This window comes from Esox lucius, chromosome 5, assembly GCF_011004845.1.
Source record: "Esox lucius isolate fEsoLuc1 chromosome 5, fEsoLuc1.pri, whole genome shotgun sequence".
Taxonomy (NCBI): Eukaryota; Metazoa; Chordata; class Actinopteri; order Esociformes; family Esocidae; genus Esox; species Esox lucius.
The window spans coordinates 10,472,597-10,495,818 of record NC_047573.1 but is presented as its reverse complement, the minus strand read 5'-3'; the positions used below and the strand labels follow the sequence as shown (position 1 = coordinate 10,495,818).

The 23,222-nt window shown below is 41.8% G+C and overlaps 2 protein-coding genes across 2 annotated transcripts; both read left to right on the top strand.

Annotated features, from left to right (window-relative positions):
• The first annotated feature begins 899 nt into the window (after positions 1–899).
• Positions 900–3,663, top strand: LOC105006681 (somatostatin receptor type 5). Its single transcript, XM_010865329.4, has one exon. The coding sequence runs from the start codon at positions 1,358–1,360 to the stop codon at positions 2,402–2,404; it is 1,047 nt and encodes a 348-aa protein (XP_010863631.1). The 5' UTR covers positions 900–1,357; the 3' UTR covers positions 2,405–3,663.
• Positions 3,664–14,556: 10,893 nt separating this feature from the next.
• On the top strand, positions 14,557–21,531 carry sstr2a (somatostatin receptor 2a). The gene is made up of 3 exons (XM_010865316.3): positions 14,557–15,102; positions 17,174–17,970; positions 18,627–21,531. Exons 2-3 carry the CDS (start codon positions 17,245–17,247, stop codon positions 19,041–19,043), a joined length of 1,143 nt encoding a protein of 380 aa, XP_010863618.2. The 5' UTR covers positions 14,557–15,102; positions 17,174–17,244; the 3' UTR covers positions 19,044–21,531.
• Positions 21,532–23,222: the final 1,691 nt, after the last annotated feature.

Genomic DNA, 23,222 nt, shown 5'->3' with positions numbered 1-23,222 from the left:
GAGAAGTACTAGAAACCCATTCAGGTATCAAGACTACAAAGACATTTCTCACTTTACAGGCGCCTATAAAAACCCAGACACCAGGACTTGATCTAGTGCGGGCAATGGAATGTGAGCTTTTAGGGAAAATGTGTGAATTTCTCAGAGGCATGGCTTTGGTGGATCAGGCAGGTAACTGTGTTATTGAATGTGTTAGTTGCCCACCCCATTCTGACACCTGGACGTGTTGGGTGTGTTGATGGTATTGGACATGGTGATGTGCTTGTTCGCTGTGAAGTTGCTCCTGGGTCAGAAGGCTATATTCCAGCTATGCATGTCTGAGGGGAAACAGGTTTCTGGCAATTACTCACTCTGCCTTTAATCTCCCCGTCGGCCATTCCCCACAGTTGTCCATAACCTCTTTCGGCCTTTTTAACTCTCATTCCATCTTTTTATCTCTCTCTCATTCTCTCTCTCTCTCTCTCTCTCTCATTCCCTCTCTCTCTCTCTCATTCCCTCTCTCTCTCTCTCTCTCTCTTTCTAGAGATGAATGAACTGTCAGAGGAACAAAGCAAAACAGTAAAAGGCTTGAAAGACAGACACAACTACTGCTAAACCCCCAGCCCCCCCACCCCAAAAAAAAGGACTTCATTCCTGTCCAGAATTCATCTGTCAGAGACAATCTTAAAAGCAGATGGCCCTTGCAAAGGAAGTGTTTTGTGTCTATATGGGTTAGAGGAGTGTATGAGTACAGAGCAGAGGGGTGGATGAGAGAGAGTGATGGGATGTGGCTGGTGTGAGGTGAAGGGGGGTGTGGAAGAAAAAAAAGCTGAAGTCCACTTTGTGGAGAATGTTTAGTTATGAAAACAACAGTATTGTAACAGATGGGGCCGGCTGCACCTTGGAAACGGAGTAGCAGCAGGGCTGGGAGAGCCAGGGAGCTTATCAGACTCACAGGGGAGCCAGAGGGAGTCTGACTGACTGGGCTGGCGGTCGCGGACACACACTTCAGCGCTGCAGGGGAGGCATATAAAACCTCTCTCACACACAGCGTCCAGCCGTCTGGCACACTCCACACTTCACTGAAGGGCTCCCTTCGTCTTGAGTCGAGTTTCGCACCGCAGAGAATTATTCCTCCAGGACACCACTGGACTTCACTTCAAAAGGGGGGAAAAGGCAGTTGGTGTGGACAGTGTGTGAACAAAGAAATTGTCATTTGTGATTTTTTTGGAGTTCAAATAATTTTTGTGATATGGATGTTAACCGCGGATGGGAACTATCCATCTAATTGCAGAGAAAAAGCTAAAAAGCTGTAAATTTTTTTGTCCTTCATAATTTATTCCCCAGAAATATTGAAAGAATAAGGTATTGAGTGAAGATGGACTCCTTACTCACCTCAGAGATGTTTTACAATGTGGGGTTGATCTCTTTTCCCAACAATAGTTACATGGACAAAGACATGTATCTACAGGATAATCTGGACATGTTCGGTGTGACCATGGCCGTTCTTTACCTGTTTGTGTGCATTGTAGGCCTGGCTGGGAACACCTTGGTCATTGTGGCCATCTTAAAGCTAGACAAGATGGCTTCCGCCACCACAGTATACATCTTCAACCTGGCCTTGGCAGATGGTCTCTTCATGGTTGGCCTCCCGTTCATCGCCATCCAGAACTTCCAGAACTACTGGGCGTTTGGGGACCTGGCCTGCAAGCTGGTCATGGTCCTGGACGGCATCAACCAGTTCACCAGTGTCTTCTGCCTGACCGTGATGAGCATTGACCGCTACATGGCGCTAGTCAACCCCCTGCGATTTGCCCGATGGCGCACGCCCAGACGGGCCCAGATTGTCAGCGGCTTCCTGTGGCTGTTCTCTCTACTGCCCGTCTTCCCCATGGCCATCCACTTCTCAGCCAGGGATGACCTATGTACTGTGGACCCTCATGTGGTCTTCTACACATGGTGGCTGGCCTTCCTCAGCTACACCTTTGTCCTGGGCTTCGCTCTGCCTTTCCTGATCATGATTGTCTCCTACACCGCGCTGGTGGTCACTATGAGGACCCACCGCCGCCAGGCCAGTTCCCCAGGACAGGAGAGCAATCGCCTGGAGACCCAGGTCACCAAGATGGTGGTGTCAGTGGTGCTGGTATTCGCCGTGTGCTGGCTGCCGTTCTACGCCTTCAACTTTTGCTCACTGTTTGGCTCAGACTTGACCTTCGTCAGGGGCTTTGAGTTTGTGGTGCTGCTGTCCTACTCCTGGAGCTGTGCCAATCCCATTCTGTATGCCTGTCTCTCAGAAACCTTGAGGGGCCACTTCCTCACACTCCTCTGCCCCGCAAAGAGGTCTACCAGCATGCACTGCCACCCCGACACGGAGCACTATGACCTCAACAACACAAGTGAAAGGGACATCAGTGTGGTGGCATGAAGAAGCCAGGAAATCACATCAATTCAGAAATTTGGGAACTTTTTCTATGCATGCCAATTTCCCCTATCAATTATGGACTTAATTTTGTGACTTGTGTATTTAAAGGAAGTTGGGTAACAATTGCTTTTTTTGTAGTTTTAGAAGTACAGCTCTTGATTTTCTGCAGGACAATAGACCTTGTATTTCCACTCTGAGTAGTTTTTTATTTCATTTCCTACAAGGCTTCTCTCGGTTCATACCTCTTTTACTTCATTTTCCATCACTAATGAAATGAGGTATAAATGATCCCACAAGAGGCATAGATAGATCCCAGATATCATTTACTGTATGTGACACAGGACAAGACAATAAGAGTTCCTAAGAGTTCACTTCTTTAAGAGTTCCTTAAAGAAGTGCACCTAATGATGACAAGTTTGCTCTGTGCCTTTCATTCAGGTTGTCTGAAAGTAATCACATAGTCGTCCATATCATCATCATCACTTTTATGATTACAATCATCGTCAACAATTGTTGAATTTACGACCATCTTATTGTTTAAATTTGTTTCTGAAATTACTAATATTGTTTAATGGATATGTATTGTTGCTTCAGCCTCACATACGAACCTACTCACTGGCTTGTTTTTGACACCTAGGACCACTTTTAATCCACAATACAAAGTGCAGGATTTACAGAATGCTCGTAGAGGAGTTCCACTGGCTAAAAAGTGCTTCCCATCAAGGGAACATCGACATATTTTAAAGTTGTGTGCTTCCGGTTAGTTTTTTATTTTTGTAATGCCAAAGGATTTGTCTACACATTTTTGTGTAAAAACTAGCCAGAACAGGACCCTATACTGGCCAGTTCTGTGTGTATGGATGGCCCCAAGCCCCCCTGAACTCTAATTAAAACATTGACGGTCAGTGACTTCCCATTTCAACGTCTAAGGCCAATGGGGGCATGTTTGATTTACGTGTCATCATTCTGGCTGTAAACTATATGAAGGACAGAGAGTCTACTTTGACTCTGAGTAAGTGTTATTCTGTGGTGTGCAAATCCATAGGGATTCACGGTATCTGGAAAAAGGTCCACTGAGGTGACTGTAATTGAAACGTTTTCTCCTATGAGGTTTTAATTATAGACTTGGCTTAACATTGCACACGGCTCATTTTCTTTGTTATTTCTGCTGGATACCATTGAACATTTACCCTTTCTTCTGTAATTAGAAGCAGCTGTCAACTGCCTATGAGAGATTCTAATAAAGAACAGTGATCGGTGTGCAGGAGGTTAATATATCAATAAAGAATCATTACAGAATATAGATGTCTTTTAGTGTGTCTTTGTCAATCTCTTTCTTACTCTCACTCTCTCACCCTGCCTCTGTTATTCTTTCATTTTCTCTGTCCCTTTCTCTCATCCTGACATTACTGAAGTATTGAGGAGCAGCTCTATTTAACTCACTACACCACTAATATTTTGATTTAATTTAATAGCCGCTCTCCCCCACTCACTAACACAAACCCAAAGTCACTCTCCTGTTCTCTCTCTCTCTCTCTCTCTCCCTCTCCCTCTTTGTCTCTCTCTACAGTTTTCCTCTCACACACAGACACACATATACCACCTAATATCTCATCCTCAGCGAGATATACTGTATTTGTCATTTTTTAAATGTCAGCCTATTTGTAATCCCAATAATAGTCCAGGCTGATAAACATTCTATATTATTCTGACATAACAAGAGAACTCCTGGGGACAGAAAGCAGAACAAGCCTTATCACTTATAGCTTTGTCGTACTGGGATCCCCAAGCAAGACTGGCTCTCAGGCCGATAACACCAGGCATGCTGTGTAATCCCCGGGCTGGTTGTTCTCATGGTAGGCATGTTGTGTGTGTGTGGTCCCGCCAGCTCCAAGCTTTTCTCAGCAAGTAGAGAAAGACAATCAGTCCTCATTTTGAACAGATATGACAGCTGGAACAGTCCACATGCATAACAGGAAGCTATAAAATAAACAAGGACATTAGTAAATGTTTTGGCCAAACAACCATACTTGTGGTATATAAAGATAAGGATTTAACTTAGTGTTTTACCCAAAAGGCTCAGCCGCCTGTTTCTATCTACACGATTCAGTAACCGTGTCTCCCTGGGCATGGATCCTGCAGGCCTGTTCTAACATGGGGCCAAGCCAAGGCAACTGACACTTTCCAGCATTTACATAACGACAGTTTACTGTGAATATGAGTTATCCCTCATTCCATAACATCTTACTAAGAAGTGTCTTGACCTTTCAGAGATTGTTAAATCTACCACATACAAGTCTTCATTGTCAGCCCTACCATTCCAAAAAATACTGGAAACACCATTCCTAAATACTAGAAACACCATTGCAAAAAAATTGCAACACCATGCCTAAAAAATTAAACACTAACAACACCAAAAATAATGATAAAAGAGTTACATTAACATAATCACTTGTGACACATGGTGGTTGCCTTGGGGGTGGGGGGCGGTATTTAGTGTTTCTCCTCTCTTTTAAAGTTGGCTTCAACCCAGTTATACAGCTCTTACCAAAGATATTTGTCTTGCACATTCCTGGAAAACATTCATCACGAAGTCCCCCCTGACTATACCAAGGGGCTGTAGTCTTTAAAGAGTATTTTCATCATCAGGATATGGAAATCCTTGTTATTTGAGGACTAAAGGTGTCAAAGAAGAATTACAACATGTTACTTGGCTGACTGAATTCCCCTGATCCCCCATACTCGGCACTCTCTGTGAGATGCTGCGAGGACAGACAGCAAAGATCATCAATATCATGGACATTTGGGAACTGAGAAATCACAATAAAACAACGTAATGAATTGCCTCCACGACAGGATTCTGTAGGGGTGTCCTTCAAGGCAAAGCCCCTCCCCACTTAATTTCGAGCTCCGCGGACCATCTTGAAACAAACAGTCATCAATCCTGGTACTAGCCCGAACATATCCTCTCAAGCATCCTTACAAAAAGTTGTCTGTGGTTAGAAGATAGAATACAGTGGAAAGAAAGACAAAAACAAGATGCCATTATGGCCCCGAATTTCTGAAACTAAAATGGCATGTTAAAATACATTTATTTGTAAAGAAATCAAGGCTATGAACTAAAAATATAAGCTTCAGAGGGCAAACAAATTAACGTAATCATAAAGCAAGATAGAGTCTTTTAATGTTCTAGTTTAGTGGAATATCCCGATTTTAAGTAGCAGAGATATTGGAATTCAGCAAAAGTAAAAAGCTGGTGGCCACCCTGACCCTGTCCCAGGCTTTACAGCAGCTCACAATAGACCTCCATTGTGACCAAAAAAAACAAGTTATCATTTCCTAATGAACATCACTCTGTCACACTCAACAATTTCAACATGAAGTACTTCAAGAGGTATGGCAAGGCAAACATTAAAAGGTAGACGGACAAGATCATTGGGCCCACTTCAAGTATCTACCGCCACAACAGATTAACAAGGAATGCAATTTCCATATTCACACATCCACATTACACCTAGAGAAGACCAACAACGCCTATGTTAGAATGCTGTTCTTTAAATAGTAGTTCAGGATTCAACACTATCAGCTCCTACAAATCCATTACCGAACAAAGAGCACTGGGTCAGGACAACACCATTTACAACTAGATACTAAACATTTTGATGGAAGGACCACAGACACCCCCTACTCATTCACGCTTAACACTGAGACCCCCAGGAGTGTTTCCTCTGCCCTCTGCTTTACTCCCTGTTCTCCCACGACTGTGTCTCTTCACAACTCCAACTCCATCATCATGTTTGCTGACAAAACCACAGTGGAATGTTTGAGAACTAACAAACGATGAATAAGCAGACCCGGAGCAGGTAAATAAACTTGCATTATGGTACCAGGATAACAGCCTCTCCCTCAAAGTAAACAGAGAAAGACAAGATGTTTGACTTTAGGAATATGAGGAGGAAACATGCCCTAATCTACATCAACGCCATGTCAGGACATAATAATGGGGTGCCTCTTGGCGTCTCTGCACTCCAGTATTGTCCCCAGTTAGAGGCAGCTGCACTGCTGTGCCTCAAATTGGGGCTCCTATTGAAGTTCCATTGTTTCCACACTTTGTGCGGTTCATTGTTTGTCTCAAGTGTTTTGACATTACAGGCTGGGTTGGTGTCCTGTGGTATCTTTTGTTGTTCCTTTGGGTTTAGAAAGAAGAACATTAAAGGAATGTATTTGAGCTCTGCTCCACGGGTCCTGCCTCACCACCATCGTGACGCGGCACAACAGAAGAGCAGACAGTTTCTAATTCCTCAGTGTTCACACTGTTATCAAGAGAGTGAAACACCGGATGGATTTCCTAAGCAGAACTCAAGCCCCTGGCTCCCTCCCATCCAAGACACTCCTCCAAAGGGCCACTTAAGCAAGTCCTGAGCTCGCACACCCCAGCCACATGCTTTTGACTGGCTCACCAACACACTGACACCCCAGCCACATGCTTTTGACTGGCTCACCAACACACTGACACCCCAGCCACATGCTTTTGACTGGCTCACCAACACACTGACACCCCAGCCACATGCTTTTGACTGGCTCACTAACACACTGACACCCCAGCCACATGCTTTTGACTGGCTCACCAACACACTGACACCCCAGCCACATGCTTTTGACTGGCTCACCAACACACTGACACCCCAGCCACATGCTTTTGACTGGCTCACCAACACACTGACACCCACGGCCTGACTTGTCTCACACACGCACACTTGTCAAATGCACACTTCATTTCTGCATTCCTTTATATTATTCCTTAACGCTCGTACTTGTTTCAACACTTAAATGTATTTTCACGCCCTCGTTTATATTTCTACAACATCATTTCCAAAAACGTTGGGACACTGCATAAAAGGCAAATAAAAACAGAATGCAATGATGTGCAAATCATTCATCCCTGTATGTAATTGAAAATAGTACAAAGACAACATGTCAAATGTTGAAGCTTTATGGTTTTTGGAAAAATACATGCCCATTTTGAATTTGAAGCTAGCAACACGTTTCAAAAATGTTGTGACAGGGGCATGTTTACCAAAGTGTTGCATCACCTCTTCTTTTAACAATACTCTGTATGTGTTTGGGAACTGAGGAGACCAATTGCTGTAGTTTTGAAAGTGAAATGTATTCCCATTCTTGGTTGATACAGGATTTCACCTGCTCAACAGTTTAGGGTCTCCTTCAGGGTCTCCTATGTCGTATTGTCGTATTTTTCATTTCATAATGCGCCAAATGTTTTTCAGTGGTTGGACTGCAATGGTCTGGACTGCAGGCGGGCCAGTTTGGCACCCAGACTCTTTTACTACGGAGCCATGCTGTTGAAATATGTGCAGAATGTGGTTTTGCACTGCCTTGCTGATATAAACAAGACCTTCCCTAAAAAAGACATGTTGAGGGTGGGATTGACAGCGTCTCTGGTTTATCTAGTTAATATATGGTTTGTTCTTTGCATGGTATAGTTTTAACTTGCATTTGTGGATGCAGCAACATACTGTCTTCGCAGACAATGGTTTTCAGATGTGTTCTTGAGCCCATGCAATGATTTCCACTACAGAATCATGTCGGTTTTTAATGCAGTGCCTCCTGATTGCGGCCACCCAATATTGGTTTTCGGCCTTGTCCCTTGTGTACAAAGATTTCTCTGGATTCTCTGAATCTTTAAATGATATTATGTACCGTAGATGATGAGATTCCCAAACTCTTTGTAATTTTACGTTGAGAAATGTTGTCGCACTATTTGCCCATGCAGTCTCTAACAGAGTGGTGAACCCCTCCCCATCCTCTCTTCCGGAATGGTCTTTTTAAACCCAATCATGTTCCTGACCTGTTGCCAGTTGACCTAATGAGTTGTGTCATATTCCTCCAGGTGTAGTTTTTTAGCATTACAAAAGATCTTTTCCAGTCTTTTGTTGCCTTGAAACGTTTTGCTGACATCAAATTCAAAGTCGTCACAGTTCATGTGTGAGCCCGTGGATTGAGGATATACCCCACACGCCGTACGAAGCTGCGTCAGAGGAAGGCTTCTGGGATGAAGAGAGGGCCAGCCCAGGATATGACCGGACCCAATACCTTTAATTAGAAATATCGAAAAACTGCTGGGCCGTGCTGACAAGCAGAAAGAACATTGCAAAAAATAAAATGATTATTCCAAATTTGGGTGCTGTTTGGACTGGTTAATTGTCGTGTTTTTCATTTCACCGGTCCCCTCTGGTTTGATGGTAAACCTCCTTGGCCGGTCATACAATGTATGTGTGTTACCGTTGTAATTTACACTGGATGAGAGTGTCAAACTTCTTCAATGTAAAGTGGAAATAAAACCCAAAACCCCAGACTATGAAGACAAGTACATGCCCAGGCTATGAAGACATGTGCATGCCCAGGCTATGAAGACAAGTGCATGCCCAGACTATGAATATAAGTGCATGCCCAGACTATGAATACAAGTGCATGCGCAGACTATGAACACAAGTGCATGCCCAGACTATGAAGACAAATGCATGGCCAGCAAAACAAAACAGACATTTTTGGCTGGTAGATCATTAAGATTCAATGTAAAAGGTCCTGGTGATTCAATGTAAAAGGCCCTAAAACAGATTACAGGAGCCAAGATGTTGGATCAAAGCTTCAAATCTTCTTGATGACCTTTCTTCTTTTTTTTACTATGAATATACAGTAGCCAGTTCAAACAGAGAACATGAGTGTACACCCTGAAGCGTCCAAGAGACAACACCCATCACGTTCATCCACAAACTCTTACCTTAACTGGGGGATTATTTCTGCTGTGAGCGGAAGGGATTCACCTATCCACTGCTGTTCACTACTGCAGGTTTTTCCTAGCGTAGATCGGTTGTTGTTTGCACACATCAAATCCCCAGCCTTCCCCTAGAAGAATTGATAAAGATTACCATGCTCACTGTCTTTTTTCATTAGCTCCTTTTTTCATTATTTCCATGATAATGCTCACTCTGGCAATGAGGTTTCTGCAAGGAACAGAACAAAATGACAGGACCTAATACATGTTTTGTCACATTTTAATAAATGGCTTAACAAATTGGTTGGCTAATAAAAATCATGATGTTAGAATGTAATTCCTGTACAAGTTTGGCAACTTCATAGAGGCCTAAAGATTCTTGAAAGCCCAATTTCTTTTTGGTGGGAACTGGAATGTTTTTATAGTTTAAACATAGAATGTTTGAGCTTAAAACATAATTTAGTTTTATTAGGGAAAATATTACCTTTTCGACTTTTTGACCTATGTTTATTGTTAATATGTCAGGTCTGTGTTTAGAAATGTCATGATGTCTAGAACAAAACATCTGAATTTCTAACTCTACCAAAAATGAAAATGAAAGGAACTTTTGCATTTTAATAAAAGAAAATCTATCATATAGATGGAGAAAAAGCAGAGTAATGCACTCACAGTAAATTATTTTGGGTGCCCATTCTAAGATTAGAATATCTATTGGTGAAAAGAAGCCACACACCACTTTCTTCAATTAGTGTTTCATAAGATCTTGGTTTCTACACAAATTACTGAAATGGTCTAGTCTGTTCAAGTGTGAAAATAAGCACTGAATACTGTAATATGGAAAGCACTATGCCATTAAAATTTGTTTAAATGTTTTTTAAATATCAACAACAAAATGTTAACACCTTTTGAATGTAAAAATTGCATGAGTGGAGTTGAGAGTTTGAATGTGTTGTTGCTGTAAATCAGCAGCTTACATCCACAAGCTATATGAGCAAGTTAGGGATATTCCCTTTAACTGAGGGATTGTTTAGTGTAAGTACTTCCCTACTTTAAATAATGAATTGTATCTGGAGATTGGGTGAACGCAATGAACAAACCCACTTGGAAATCCTAAAGATCCACGTTGACCCCATCATCAAACATGTTAAGACAGATGACGAGGCAAACGAGAAACCTTCAGAAGGCTTCGTGTTGCGGATACCAGAAACGTGCATTGAAGCAGGATTGTTGGCAATACTTACCAATCGGGCACGTCATTTATGAAGAGTTCATGAAGGCAGCTTGCAACTAGGTTGAATCGAAAATGCTATAGCCAAGCTACTAGCCAATATAAATGTTTTCAAGCTCATGAACTCAACAGCAACCCAACAATGTTTGTTTTTTTCGGTTTAAATGAACCATAGCTCAATATTCTCAAACACTAATGTCCCACTAGACCTGATGTACCGCTGTTGCTGATTACACCCTATACAACAAGATCAACTTACAGTTCTCTATATATGATATCACCATGGTAACAACCATAACTTGTCAACCTCAGCATAAGATAGAATGTATGCGTAAATTTTGGTAGGTTTATTTGAATAATTGTTTTATTACTAAAGAAAAAATACTGTAGCTTATAGCCTACCACTTAAAATAGAAGAAGAAATAAGGAAAGGGAGAAGAAAGATGAGAGGATGAGAAAGATAGATAAGAAGAAGAATAAGGAAGAGGAGGGTGAGGAGAATAATAAGGAGGAGAAGGAGGAGAAGGGGAAGGAGGAGAAGGAGAAGGAGGAGAAGGGTAAGGAGGAGAAGGAGAAGGTGGAGCAGGATAGGGAAGAGAAGGATAAGGAGGAGGAGGGTAAGGAGAATGATAAGGAGGAGAAGGAGAAGGAGGAGAAGGGTAAGGAGGAGAAGGAGAAGGTGGAGAAGGATAGGGAAGAGAAGGATAAGGAGGAGGGTAAGGAGAATGATACGGAGGAGAAGAAGAAGGAGGAGAAGGGTAAGGAGGAGAAGGAGAAGGTGGTGAAGGGTAAGGAGGAGAAGGAGAAGGAGGGTAAGGAGGGGATGGAGGAGGAGGGGAAGAATAATGAGAAGGGAAAGGAGGAGAAGGAGAAGGAGGAGAAGGGTAAGGAGGTGAAGGGTAAGGAGGAGAAGGAGAAGGAGGAGAAGGATAGGGAAGAGAAGGATAAGGAGGTGAAGGGTAAGGAGGATAAGGAGAAGGAGAAGGAGGGTAAGGAGGAGATGGAGGAGGAGGGGAAGAATAATGAGAAGGGAAAGGAGGAGAAGGAGAAGGAGGAGAAGGGTAAGGAGGAGAAGGAGAAGGTGGAGAAGGATAGGGAAGAGAAGGATAAAGAGGAGGGTAAGGAGAATGATACGGAGGAGAAGGAGAAGGAGGAGAAGGGTAAGGAGGAGAAGGAGAAGGTGGAAAAGGATAGGGAAAAGAAGGAGAAGGAGGAGGAGGGTAAGGAGAATGATAAGGAGGAGAAGGAGAAGGAGGAGAAGGGTAGGAAGGAGAAGGAGAAGGAGGAGAAGGGTAAGGAGGAGAAGGAGAAGGAGGAGAAGGATAGGGAAGAGAAGGATAAGGAGGTGAAGGGTAAGGAGGAGAAGGAGGAGAAGGTTAGGGAAGAGAAGGATAAGGAGGTGAAGGGTAAGGAGGAGAAGGAGAAGGAGGGTAAGGAGGAGATGGAGGAGGAGGGGAAGAACAATGAGAAGGGTAAGGAGGACATGGAGGAGGAGAGGAAGAATAATGAGGAGAAGGTTAAGAAGGAGAAGGAGGAAAATGGTAAGGAAGAGATGGAGGAGGAGGGGAAGGCAAATCATGAAAAGGTTAAGGAGAAGGAGAAGGAGGAAAAGGGTAAGGAGGAGATGGAGGAGGAGAAGAAGACAATTAAGAAAAAAAGTACAAAAATATATATATTGAAATTAAACTGCATTAAGTAACAACCACCACACATGTTATTCTAAACGTGGAGAATGCTGAAAATTGTGATATATTATGATATATATTTGCTGTAGCAATCCGTTTTTCATTTACATGATGTGATAGCTGACACTTTGGCCTATGATATTTCTGTATATACAGCTTTGGAAAAAATCCAGATTTTTCCTAAATCAGCATCTCTACAATGGAATGGCATTCATTCCATTCCAATGTCTGTTAAATTCCAACACAGGCACACCTCATTTTGTTTAATGAGGTATTGATTAGGTGATTACCTGAACCAAATCTAATTAAATGAGGAAATGTATAAAAACCACTGCTGTGGTCATCACAATCCTCTTGAAATAGGACTAGCTGGATGGCAAAAACAGTGCAAGTATTACCTCAAAGGTAATTTGAATAAAAAATAACTATAAAAATAATTACTTTGAGTAAGGAAAAGAAGGGTTCAATTCTAGCTTTACTGGCATCCAGTGAGCGTCAGGTTGCTTCCATCCTGAAAATTTCAAAGACGGCAGTTCATAAGAACAAGGACAAGTAACAGACATTGGGGACAACAAAGCTACAGACTGGCAGAGGGTAAAAAAGACTGTCCACTGACCGAGATGACTGTCAACTCATTCATTGTCACTCAACAACCGTAGGATGACATCAAGTGACCAACAAAAAGAATGGCAAACAGCAGCTGGGGTGAAGTGCACAGCGAGGACGGTTCGAAACAGGCTCCTACGGGCAGGGCTGAAGTCGTGCAAAGCTAGAAAAAAGCCATTCATCAATGAGAAGCAAAGAAGAGCCAGACTGAAGTTTGCAAAAGACCATAAGGATTGGACCGTCAAGGAATGGAATAAAGTCATCTTCTCTGACAAGTGAAATTTTCAGCTTTGCTCAACACCTGGTCATCTAATGGTTAGACAAAGACCTGTAGAGGCCTACAAGCCACAGTGTCTCGCACCCACTGTGAAATTTGGTGGAGGACCGGTGATGATCTGGGGATGTTCTATGAGGCTGGAATCGAGCAGATTTGTCTTTGTGAAGGACGCATGAATCAAGCCAAGTACAAGGTTATCCTAGAACAATACCTGCTTCCTTCTGCTCTGAAAATGTTCCCCAACTCTAAGAATTGTTTTTTCCATCAGGACAATACTCCATGCCACACAGCCAGGTCAATCAAGGTGTGGATGGAAGATAGCCAGATCAAGACCCTGTCATGGCCAGCCCAATCTCCAGACCTGAATCCTATTGAAAACCTTTGGAATTTGATCAAGAGGAAGATGCATGGTCACAAGCCATCAAACAAAACCGAGCTACTTACATTTTTGTGCCAGGAGTGGCATAAATTCACCCAATAGCAATGTGACAGACTAGAGGAGAGCATGCCAAGACGCATGAAATCTGTGATTTAAAATCAGGGTTATTCCACTAAATATTGATTTCTGAACTCTTCATAAGTTAAAACATTAGTATTTTGTTGTTGAAAAATGAATATGAATTTGTTTTCTTTGCATTATTTGAAGTCTGAAAACAATGTATCTTTTTTGTGTTATTTTGACCAGTTTTTATTTGGAATTTGGGAGTAATGTTGTCAGTACTTCATTTTACTCAAACGCATACCAATGAATAGTAAAACCAGAGAAACTGATCATTTTGCAGTGGTCTCTTAATTTTTTCCAGAGCTGTATTTCAATGTTGTTAATAGTAATAATAATAACAAATTGAGATTGTCCCATCTTTCAACAAACCTTGAATGTATACACTTCGCGTAAATATTAGCAGAACTTTGCATCAACTACTTCTATTGTTTTTGGAGTTTGTTTACATAACATACTTTTTAACTCCATAAAATTCTGATTAACTCCAAACAGTTCTATCCTGTCCATTACAGTCCTGCGGGAAAGTGTATTGTTATTTGTTATTGTTTGGAGTTTATTAATCAGATACTTTTATCCAGAGCTTTCAATAGAGAGCACAAACATTTTCATACTTTTTTGTTTAATTGTCATTGCACCGGGATACACAATGTATGAAAAATTATATGATATACTTACTAGCTTGTTCCCGCCCTAGAATAACACAAACAACAGAAATAATAGAATAAATAAGGGCAAATAAATATGACACAACACTAAAACATGTCTTCGGAGTAACATATTAATCAGTAGTACCTGAATATTTCAGGAATGTTTTCATTGAACAACATTATTGCGCTAACTTTTCCTGGCTGAGGTATGTTCAGGGAACGTTTGTGGAAAAATGAGTTCATACCAGCACAATATCATAACTTGGCAGAATAGTTATTTTAGTTTTTTCGGGCGGTGATGACCCGTATCACCTCCCCTTACCAGCAAAATCTGTATAAATATTAAAGACCGAGGAACCCTGTCAGTTTCCTTCAAACAGGCCAATTTTCACTGACGCACATTGTGGCAGTTTGGTGAGGACAGGAGGAAGGCTGGTCTGAGAGCAAAACGGATCGGCAGCTCCATCTGCATGCAGCGACCAAACCTGCAGCAAACGCGCATTCACCCAGTCATCAAATTCTAAGCAGCAGTCAGTGCGTCGCTGTACAACCTGCGAAATAGACTGAGCTCTCCTTTGCGCTTCAGACCTCCTGCCAGCACAGATTTCACAATTGCTCTGGACACGGATTCATCGACTTTTTGGCTGCTTTTGTATTTAGAACTGATTTGCACAATTGTTTTTTCTCAGTAAGGTATTTTGAAGAAACTGTAATATAAGGCTATACCGTAAACTATAACATATTTCAGTCATTAGACATAACTGTACATAAGTGGTGACGACTGTTACCACTTTGGTGCACGCGATACCCCTGTGCGTGAACAGGTGTATTATAGTTTAATTGCCTGCACGGGGTAGAATGTTGCCTTTCCATGGATTTTCACTGATGCCCAAAAGTGGAAGTCGGAATACTCAAGGCTGATATGTTACGGTGTCAAAATGGATGTAAAGTTTCCCAATAAAGGTAAGTTTGAATTAGATTTCTAATCGCTCATGTGTTATTTATGAACAAATAAGTCGATGAATTACGTTTTTGGTTTTTGGCAAAAGTGCATGCGTAATAATTTACATTTTCTGTGGGATATTTGTCTCAACCAGTTGTCCATGATCAATAGGCTTCCCATTCAAATAGCCCATGTGTTTTTTAATCTAACGCTTTAGTTTCCTTCTGTTATAATATGTGAAAGATATAGTAAATGATAGCAACGCATCTGCTTTTTAATAGTTTTATCAAGGTTATTTATCATTTATGATAAGAATGTGTCTGCTTGTAATGTGTTTCTTAACTTTGTATTGTCTAAACACAATATAATATTTCAAATATGAATACTATGGCAATACATTTAGTTTTAGCCAAATACCGAAAATGTAATTATAACATACAGTGATTCGCTTGTACAAATGTCTCCACCTCAGTAAATTGTGGTTGCAATGAAAATTATGGATGCACAAAAATGTTAAAACCTTGTCTCAGACAGTGGATTTAGTCAGACGTTTCAGGAACATTCTGCACACATCTGCTCAAAAATACATTTTGGCTTGTCTTTGCTATTACCAGCAATACATTTTCAAAATGTGTTTTTTCAATTTAAGTAATACCGCAACACTGCAAAACCATTACGTTTTTGGCCTAAATTAACAACTACAAATGTGTGTATAATTCATGAGAACACAAATGAAACCCTCTGTTTTAAAAAGTATTGTGACTGCAGCATCAATTTATGGGCATACATGTCATTTGGGACTACAGTTGAGTGAAGCCTGGGTGAAAGTATTTTCAAAACCTAACCCTGATAGAGTTTATTCATAACAAGTTGTGTACACAACCCTGATAGAAATGTATTCCTTGCAAGTCTTGTACACAAATGTTTATGCTAATGACATAGAGACCAAAAATAGTAGCAAATATATGTAGATTATACATTTTTATTGCCTCACAAATGTTTTGCATCTCTGCCCTTCTTCAGTGTGTATACAAGATGCAAAAGACACACCAGAATCGTTTCCCAAGAGGTGTTGATATTATGCCTGAGGCATCTAGTATCTGCCCTGACATTAATTTGCTTAAAAATCTGCAACAAGTTTTGAAAATTGCTATCTATGCATGACTCCCAACCAAATATATTAACGTTCAGCTATACTGACAAAACAGTGGGCATATGTCACAGTTAAGCTAAGTCTGTAGTATATTATTCCAAATTAGTCACAGATTTAATGGACACCCACAAATGCCTCTACCACGTATTTACTCTGCAGGGTGGAAAGACATACACCAGGCATTTTATTGTGATTATTACTATAACTACTCTCCGACCAGTTAGCACAGGTTTGCCAATGCATTGTGCTACTTAACAATCTCTTATAGAAGGCTTACAGTTACCCAGTTCATCCAGGCTCAAGTAAGGACTTATGCCCACGTAATTAACTACAAACCTGACCCTTTCCACGTTTGCGCAACTAAACATACATTAAGTGTTTGGTTTTCCCAAGATAATCGTATCTCAAATAAATTACATGGAAATAGGCCATTAAAGGACTCAGTGTAATGCCTGACCTCATATACATAGAATAATTATTATGTAGTAATTATACCATCTCTGAGTGTAGCTTAATTCAGCTATGATCCGATTAATTACTCATTTCGGCTGAGGAATCAATAGCTGTTTTTTAGTCTCACATTAGCTTGAGGCTGTTTGTCCAATCCAGATCAATTAAGTCAACATTTGGCATCAATGTTTACAGAACGTATTGCTTATTTTCTTCAGAAGAATAGAAGCGACACATGGGAGTAAAGTCCCAAACATTTGACACATTCAAATTAAAACCTAGAAAGCCTTCAGGAGGAATGTAACACACTCCAGTTCCGGTAAGTGAAGGGCATGCTTGAGTATCTCAATGCTGAGTGAAAGACAGCCATAGAGAAAACCTTTACAAGCTAACAGTTGCCATGGTGCTTTTAAGGGACTTATTCACCCCCCCTCATTGAGTCACAATGTTCTCCCCCTCCTTTTGCCCTCCTCATACATTATGCCCAGGTGGAATGTGACACTAGTGTATCCTTACTCCATCCTGGAACACACCTAACCAAGCTCTCCTCCCTGGAACTATGGATGCCTGGCCTCTCCTCCCGTCGCCCCCCAACCTTTCCCTGGCAGATTCCCTGTACTACGACAGCTACTTCCCAGGGAACGAATCTGACCTGGGTTCCCGGAACGACACTCCGGATGAGATCCATCACGGCTTTGACAAGACCAGCTCTGTGGTCATCACCTTCATCTACTTCACAGTCTGCGCCGTGGGGCTGACCGGAAACGCCTTGGTGATCTACGTCATCCTCCGCTACGCCAAGATGAAGACAGTCACTAACATCTACATTCTGAACCTGGCCGTGGCGGACGTCCTCTGCATGCTGAGTCTGCCGTTCATTGCCGTCCAGCTGGCCCTGGTCCGTTGGCCCTTTGGCTCGGTGCTCTGTCGCCTGGTCATGACTGCGGACTCTCTGAACCAGTTCACCAGCATCTTCTGCCTCACAGTCATGAGCATTGACCGCTACCTGGCTGTGGTCCACCCCATAAAGTCCACTAAGTGGCGGAAGCCGCGCGTGGCTAAGATCATCAATCTGACCGTGTGGGGAGTGTCACTGCTGGTCAACCTACCAATTATGATCTTCAGTGGTCTGACGCCCAATAGGAACCATGCGTGGGTGTGCACTATAGTTTGGCCGGAGCCACAGGAAGCCTATCGGACGGCGTTCATGTTCTACACCTTCTTCCTGGGCTTCTTCCTGCCGCTCACTGTGATCTGCCTCTGTTATCTGCTCATCATCATCAAGGTGAGCATCTTCCTCAATGTCAATGGCATTTTGTTCTCAGTTTCACTTCTCTGCATAACGGACATCTTGGGTGAAGTTATCCACCCACTCTGATATACACAGTTTGTCCTATCATTAATAGCTTGTAACTTTAATCACAGTATTGTTTTGAAAGTGCATTTTAAGGCTCATGTCACATTTAACCATTGAAGTGAAACTGTGAAACTGTATATTATATAAGAATTATGAATAAATAGATAATAGCACTAATAGGAAAATAGCAAGAGTGTGTCAGGTTTTCCAGAAATATAAAACTACCACAGGTGCACTTGGAGGGGAGACAGTGGACAAAAAGGTAAAAATGTATTCTGGGTTGTTGCCGAAACGCTTTGCATGTTTTTTTAATGATGAAGCCAGTACATTAAAGGCTTATCAACTTCAAACCCACATGAGGGCCTGCAACTGAGTTTTTATACAACCCAGTATACATTTTCCCTAGCTATAAGGCAGGGCATTTGTGGCAAGACACTTCATGGCCGTACTAAAGTAGCCAGGTGAACTTCAGGTGCAGTATGACCACAGAACAAGGCGCCCGAGGGATCACCAAACATGGAAGCTTATGAAGGCAATACGGCCAGTGACGACACCTGTGTCCTCTCTCTCGCCCTGTTCAACAGGTGAAGTCGTCGGGCATGCGTGTGGGCTCCACGAAGCGGAAGCGCTCAGAAAGGAAGGTGACCAGGATGGTGTCCTTCGTAGTGGCCATGTTCGTCCTCTGTTGGCTGCCCTTCTACGTGTTCAACGTCACGTCCGTGATTGGCACCATCAAGACCACGTCCGTCCTCAAGAGCACCTTCGAGTTCGTGGTGGTGCTGGGCTACGCCAACAGCTGCGCCAACCCCATCCTGTACGCCTTCCTGTCGGACAACTTCAAGAAGAGCTTCCAGAACGTCCTGTGCTTGAAGAGGGTGTCAGGGCTGGACGAAGTGGAGCGCAGCGAAAGTCGCATGGACCGGACCCGTACGGTCAACGACGCCACGGCGGAAACACACAACGCCGCACTGCTCAATGGCGAGCTACAGACCAGTATCTGAGCCTTTTCAGGGTGTTTGAGGAACTGTGTGTGTGTGTGTGTGTGTGAGGCTTTCTTTGTTTGTGTAGGTGTCAACTCACCCCCAGTAATAACTATTCTGAGGTTGCATTGGAGCTCCTTGACTGTTTCTTCTCTCTGAGCAGATGGATAGTTTTATGCCCACTAGACGGGTGTGTGAAAACGTTAGATGAATTACTCAGACTCTTCTTTAATCTCCAAGACAGTGGTTGAAACACCCAGGAGAGCAATACTGTCAGTTACATCACACCTGTCAAGAACCGTGTCAGAAAACAGAGAAAATGATTGAACTGCAGAAGAGGAAATGATGTCTCTCTGTTATATTAATACTGATTGATTTGTATGATGTTGAGAGCCGGATAGGAGAAAGAACAATTCTAATTTAAAAAAACTGCTTGTTTATTGATGAGCAAGAAGTCAGTCGCCTAGTCAGTTGACTGAACCTGGAGAACTTTGGAATGTGCAGTACAACCACGATCACTGACCTGAAAAAGATTGCCTTCGTAAAGATTCACACTTGATGTTGGTTTTGTACATAGACATGGTTATCTGTGATGCTTTCTGTGTGTTTGATACACTTGTGAACCCCAGTTTAGCTTAGATCACACAACTTGGTTCCTGTCTGTTCAAACATTCATCTGTAGACAGTCATTACTTCTTGATTTAAATTGGTTGTTGTCTTTAGATTCTAGCACGGCCAATTGCGGGGAGAGTACGAGAGCTTGTGTGTGAATGATATAGTGGAGTGATGGCAGCGATGAGAATTTGCTTAGTATATGTGCATTGTTCTTTGAACTACTGTGCCATTTACCATGATATATATCTCCATCATGTCAGAGATATATTTGCACCGACTGTTTTTGAACCCAAGCTTGGGGGAAATTGTCTATTACTCCCAAACAGTGTCAGATTGCATCACATCCTATCACTATCAAAGGATTGTCTTGGAATGACGCAGTTGGGGAACCTTTCACCTAGCACACACAACAGCAAATGCACACACACCCACACACACACACATACACAAACACAAAGCTTCCAAACACAGCATGTTAATATAGAGGTTCTTAACTGATATGACATTTTCCCTTCTGCTGTCAGCACTAGTCAGCGATATAGCATGCCCCCAGCATAACCGAGCTGTGGAGGACCCAAGGTTGTTCATTCTCAACAGAATGTGTTGAGTTCTGTCTCAGTGGACAATGCTGCCTGACGCGGTGACACCTAGCCAAAGGAGTTAGGGAGGGAACTGTGGCTGCCATGTTGTGGTTGGTAGAGAGATGGGTGTACTGCCCTACCAGAGTCCAAGGGCAACAGCGTTATCTCTACAAACGTGTGTGCAGACTGAGAATCCATGATTCTGTGTGTGTGTGTGTGTGTGTTTGTTTCAGAGTATACCCTTACCTGTGTCCTAGCATGCTTTTGTGTGCATGCTTAGGTGTCTATGTGTTTGTAGTATAAAGTGTGCAGCCCCGTCTCCATGCGGTGTCCATTTATAAAGGGCTAAGACGTGATGAACAAGCCATGGATGAACTGTCTATACGTCACTGGATTACAATCATGTTCCTGTCCATCACCCCACACAGCCACCTGGAGTCTGTGACACATCGAGGACAACAGGTGATGGTCGTGTTGAGGGATTTAATAGCTGTCTCACCTAAAATGTATCAACATTTGAGGGAACAGATGAGGAGAAGGAGAAGGGTCAAATTAACTAGGAGGGCAGGTATTAGATAAAAGGTCTGACAGTGAGCACTGCTGTGTTGACCTCTGTGTCTGAGCAATCTATGTCTCTGCTTTCCGGCAGCTGGCAAACCGAAAGCACAGTCCAAGATATTGTTCATGATGAGTCATCATAATTCAATTATTTTTACGTGTGAGTTCTCAGATAGATGACGTTTTATTGGAAAGTAATTATATTATCAAATAATACAGGGCAGCATGTGTGTGTGTGCGTTTGTGTGTGTGTGTGTGTGTATATTAAGCCCAATCTCCACTTGTAGGAGCTGCTTGATTTCACCATTTTGGTTGCCTTGAGTTCATAAGGTCAAGGCAACCAGCTAGGGTGAAACACTCTTAGGAAAAAATGAGGTCAGTTGAACTATAGAGAGTTCTTTGTTTTCTCCCGATAGTGGGAGACTTTTTGGAGCTGGGCAAAACTCTTTGAATGAGGCTTTTACGTACAACTCTCAAAGAACCCCCCAATAATTGTCCTGCCTAGAACCCACAGTTAAAGTGGGTTGTGGTAGAAGTCTCCTTCTTCTGTATTGGTCTGTTCATCAAATACCACAAGTTCTGCACATAGGAACATTGCTAAAATACATCCAATGGCGTTATCAATCGAGGACAACTGCAGCTACACACAAAAGGACCTGTATGACTGGTATAACACCGGAGCCTACACACAAAACATGACAACATGCATTTTTCAGTACACATTGTGATGTATTAAAAAAAACTGTTCCCATGTTCCTTCAGGCCAATTATATTTCAAACAAATCTCACTGGCCTAGACATCTCTCAAACATGATTCTGTACACACCACATAAGTTCCCACAGGCTGAAGTATCCCTCTATGGAGGGTGCTATAAATAACCCTTTTATCAATGGGGGTTCTTCCTAGAACTTCCTGAGTCCAAGAACGTTTCATATATTGACAGTTCTTCCTTCATTATAGTGTTAATACTAATACCATATATGTCAGGTTTTTAAGATGTATCTTAATCTAACATGCTTATTGCTATACAAAATAATTTGATTTTGAAGTGGATTTTTTCTTGAACAAAAATTAATCAATTTTGGCAAGAATATTTCATTTATTTATCTTCTGGAGAATTCATTTTTCTATAGTTTTAAATCACATGGTAACTGACCCCTATTATTCCAGACTTCCTGTAGATCCAATAACAATGAATGCCAAGAATGGAATGAAGACATTCTAATGTACAGTACATGAATCTAAAATGAATTATTCAGATCATGGAAATGTTATTGTTCACGTCTAGGATTGCAAAGTTAGATTCTATTGTTGTAGAATTATAAACATTTAAAACGGAAATCTGCTGTTTTTCCGACACCAAAAACAAAGGTCTCCCAATGAAATAAGGCCTTTTGACTACTCCTTTGGGATTGGACTTCAAGAAGAAAATACATTTAAATATAGTACTAATGACACTAAATATGTATATGATGTTCTCTGAATATTGTACGAAACATATACTCTTTTTGGCAACAGTGTGTTGTCCTCCTCAGGCCTCAGCAGGTTCTGTGTGGACGCAGTTGGCTCCTGTGAAACTGAAAAAAACTAATACCAGTGGTGTTAAATATCACCAGACCATCAACAGACAAAATTTGTCATATTACACATAATGCTTTAGATAATTGGACTAATGATTATATCACAATTAAAATTGTATTAATGTTCAACAACTACAAAAAATATTTTACCTTTTCCACACTGAAGAGAAAAGAGAGGTCTTCCTTAACATAAAGGCAACAGTGTGGATAGTTGCAGAAAAAAATTGTCCTGTCAACCAGAACAAAAACAAAAACATACCTACAGTACATTTTGTGAATGTAGATTATGATCAATTAATTACAAAACCCCAAAAGCTACTGCCATTCCACAGCGCTGCTTCATTTCTCCATTCTCTAGCTTTTTTATTATATTTGCAGCTATCATTGCCAGTTCTGTCTTGATTTTGCATTCTGCATCCAGCGGGTAGTCTGGCTTAACATAAGAAAAGAGGACCAGGGGGGGAAAGTGTGAGCGGTACAAAGTTCTATGCAATTCCCCTGTACTATGTGAATATATACAGTGGCTTGCAAAAGTATTCAAACCCCAGAATAGTTCCCTCATTTCACTGAATTACAAATAGCACGTTGAACCTTTACTCTGTTTCATATTTGACTTTCAAACACTGACACTCAAAACGCTGACATTAGTTTAATTTTGTGAAATATTTGTTAGAACAAACATACTTTTGACCCTTTGACCCTCCCCATTAACCCTCCCCATTGACCCTCCCCATTGACCCTTCCCATTGACCCTCCCCATTGACCCTTCCCATTGACCCTCCCCATTGACCCAGATGAAAGAAACCGCACAAAATAAGACTTCCTTTACCGTTGGTCATCACCTTTGAAAATGTACAGATGCTGT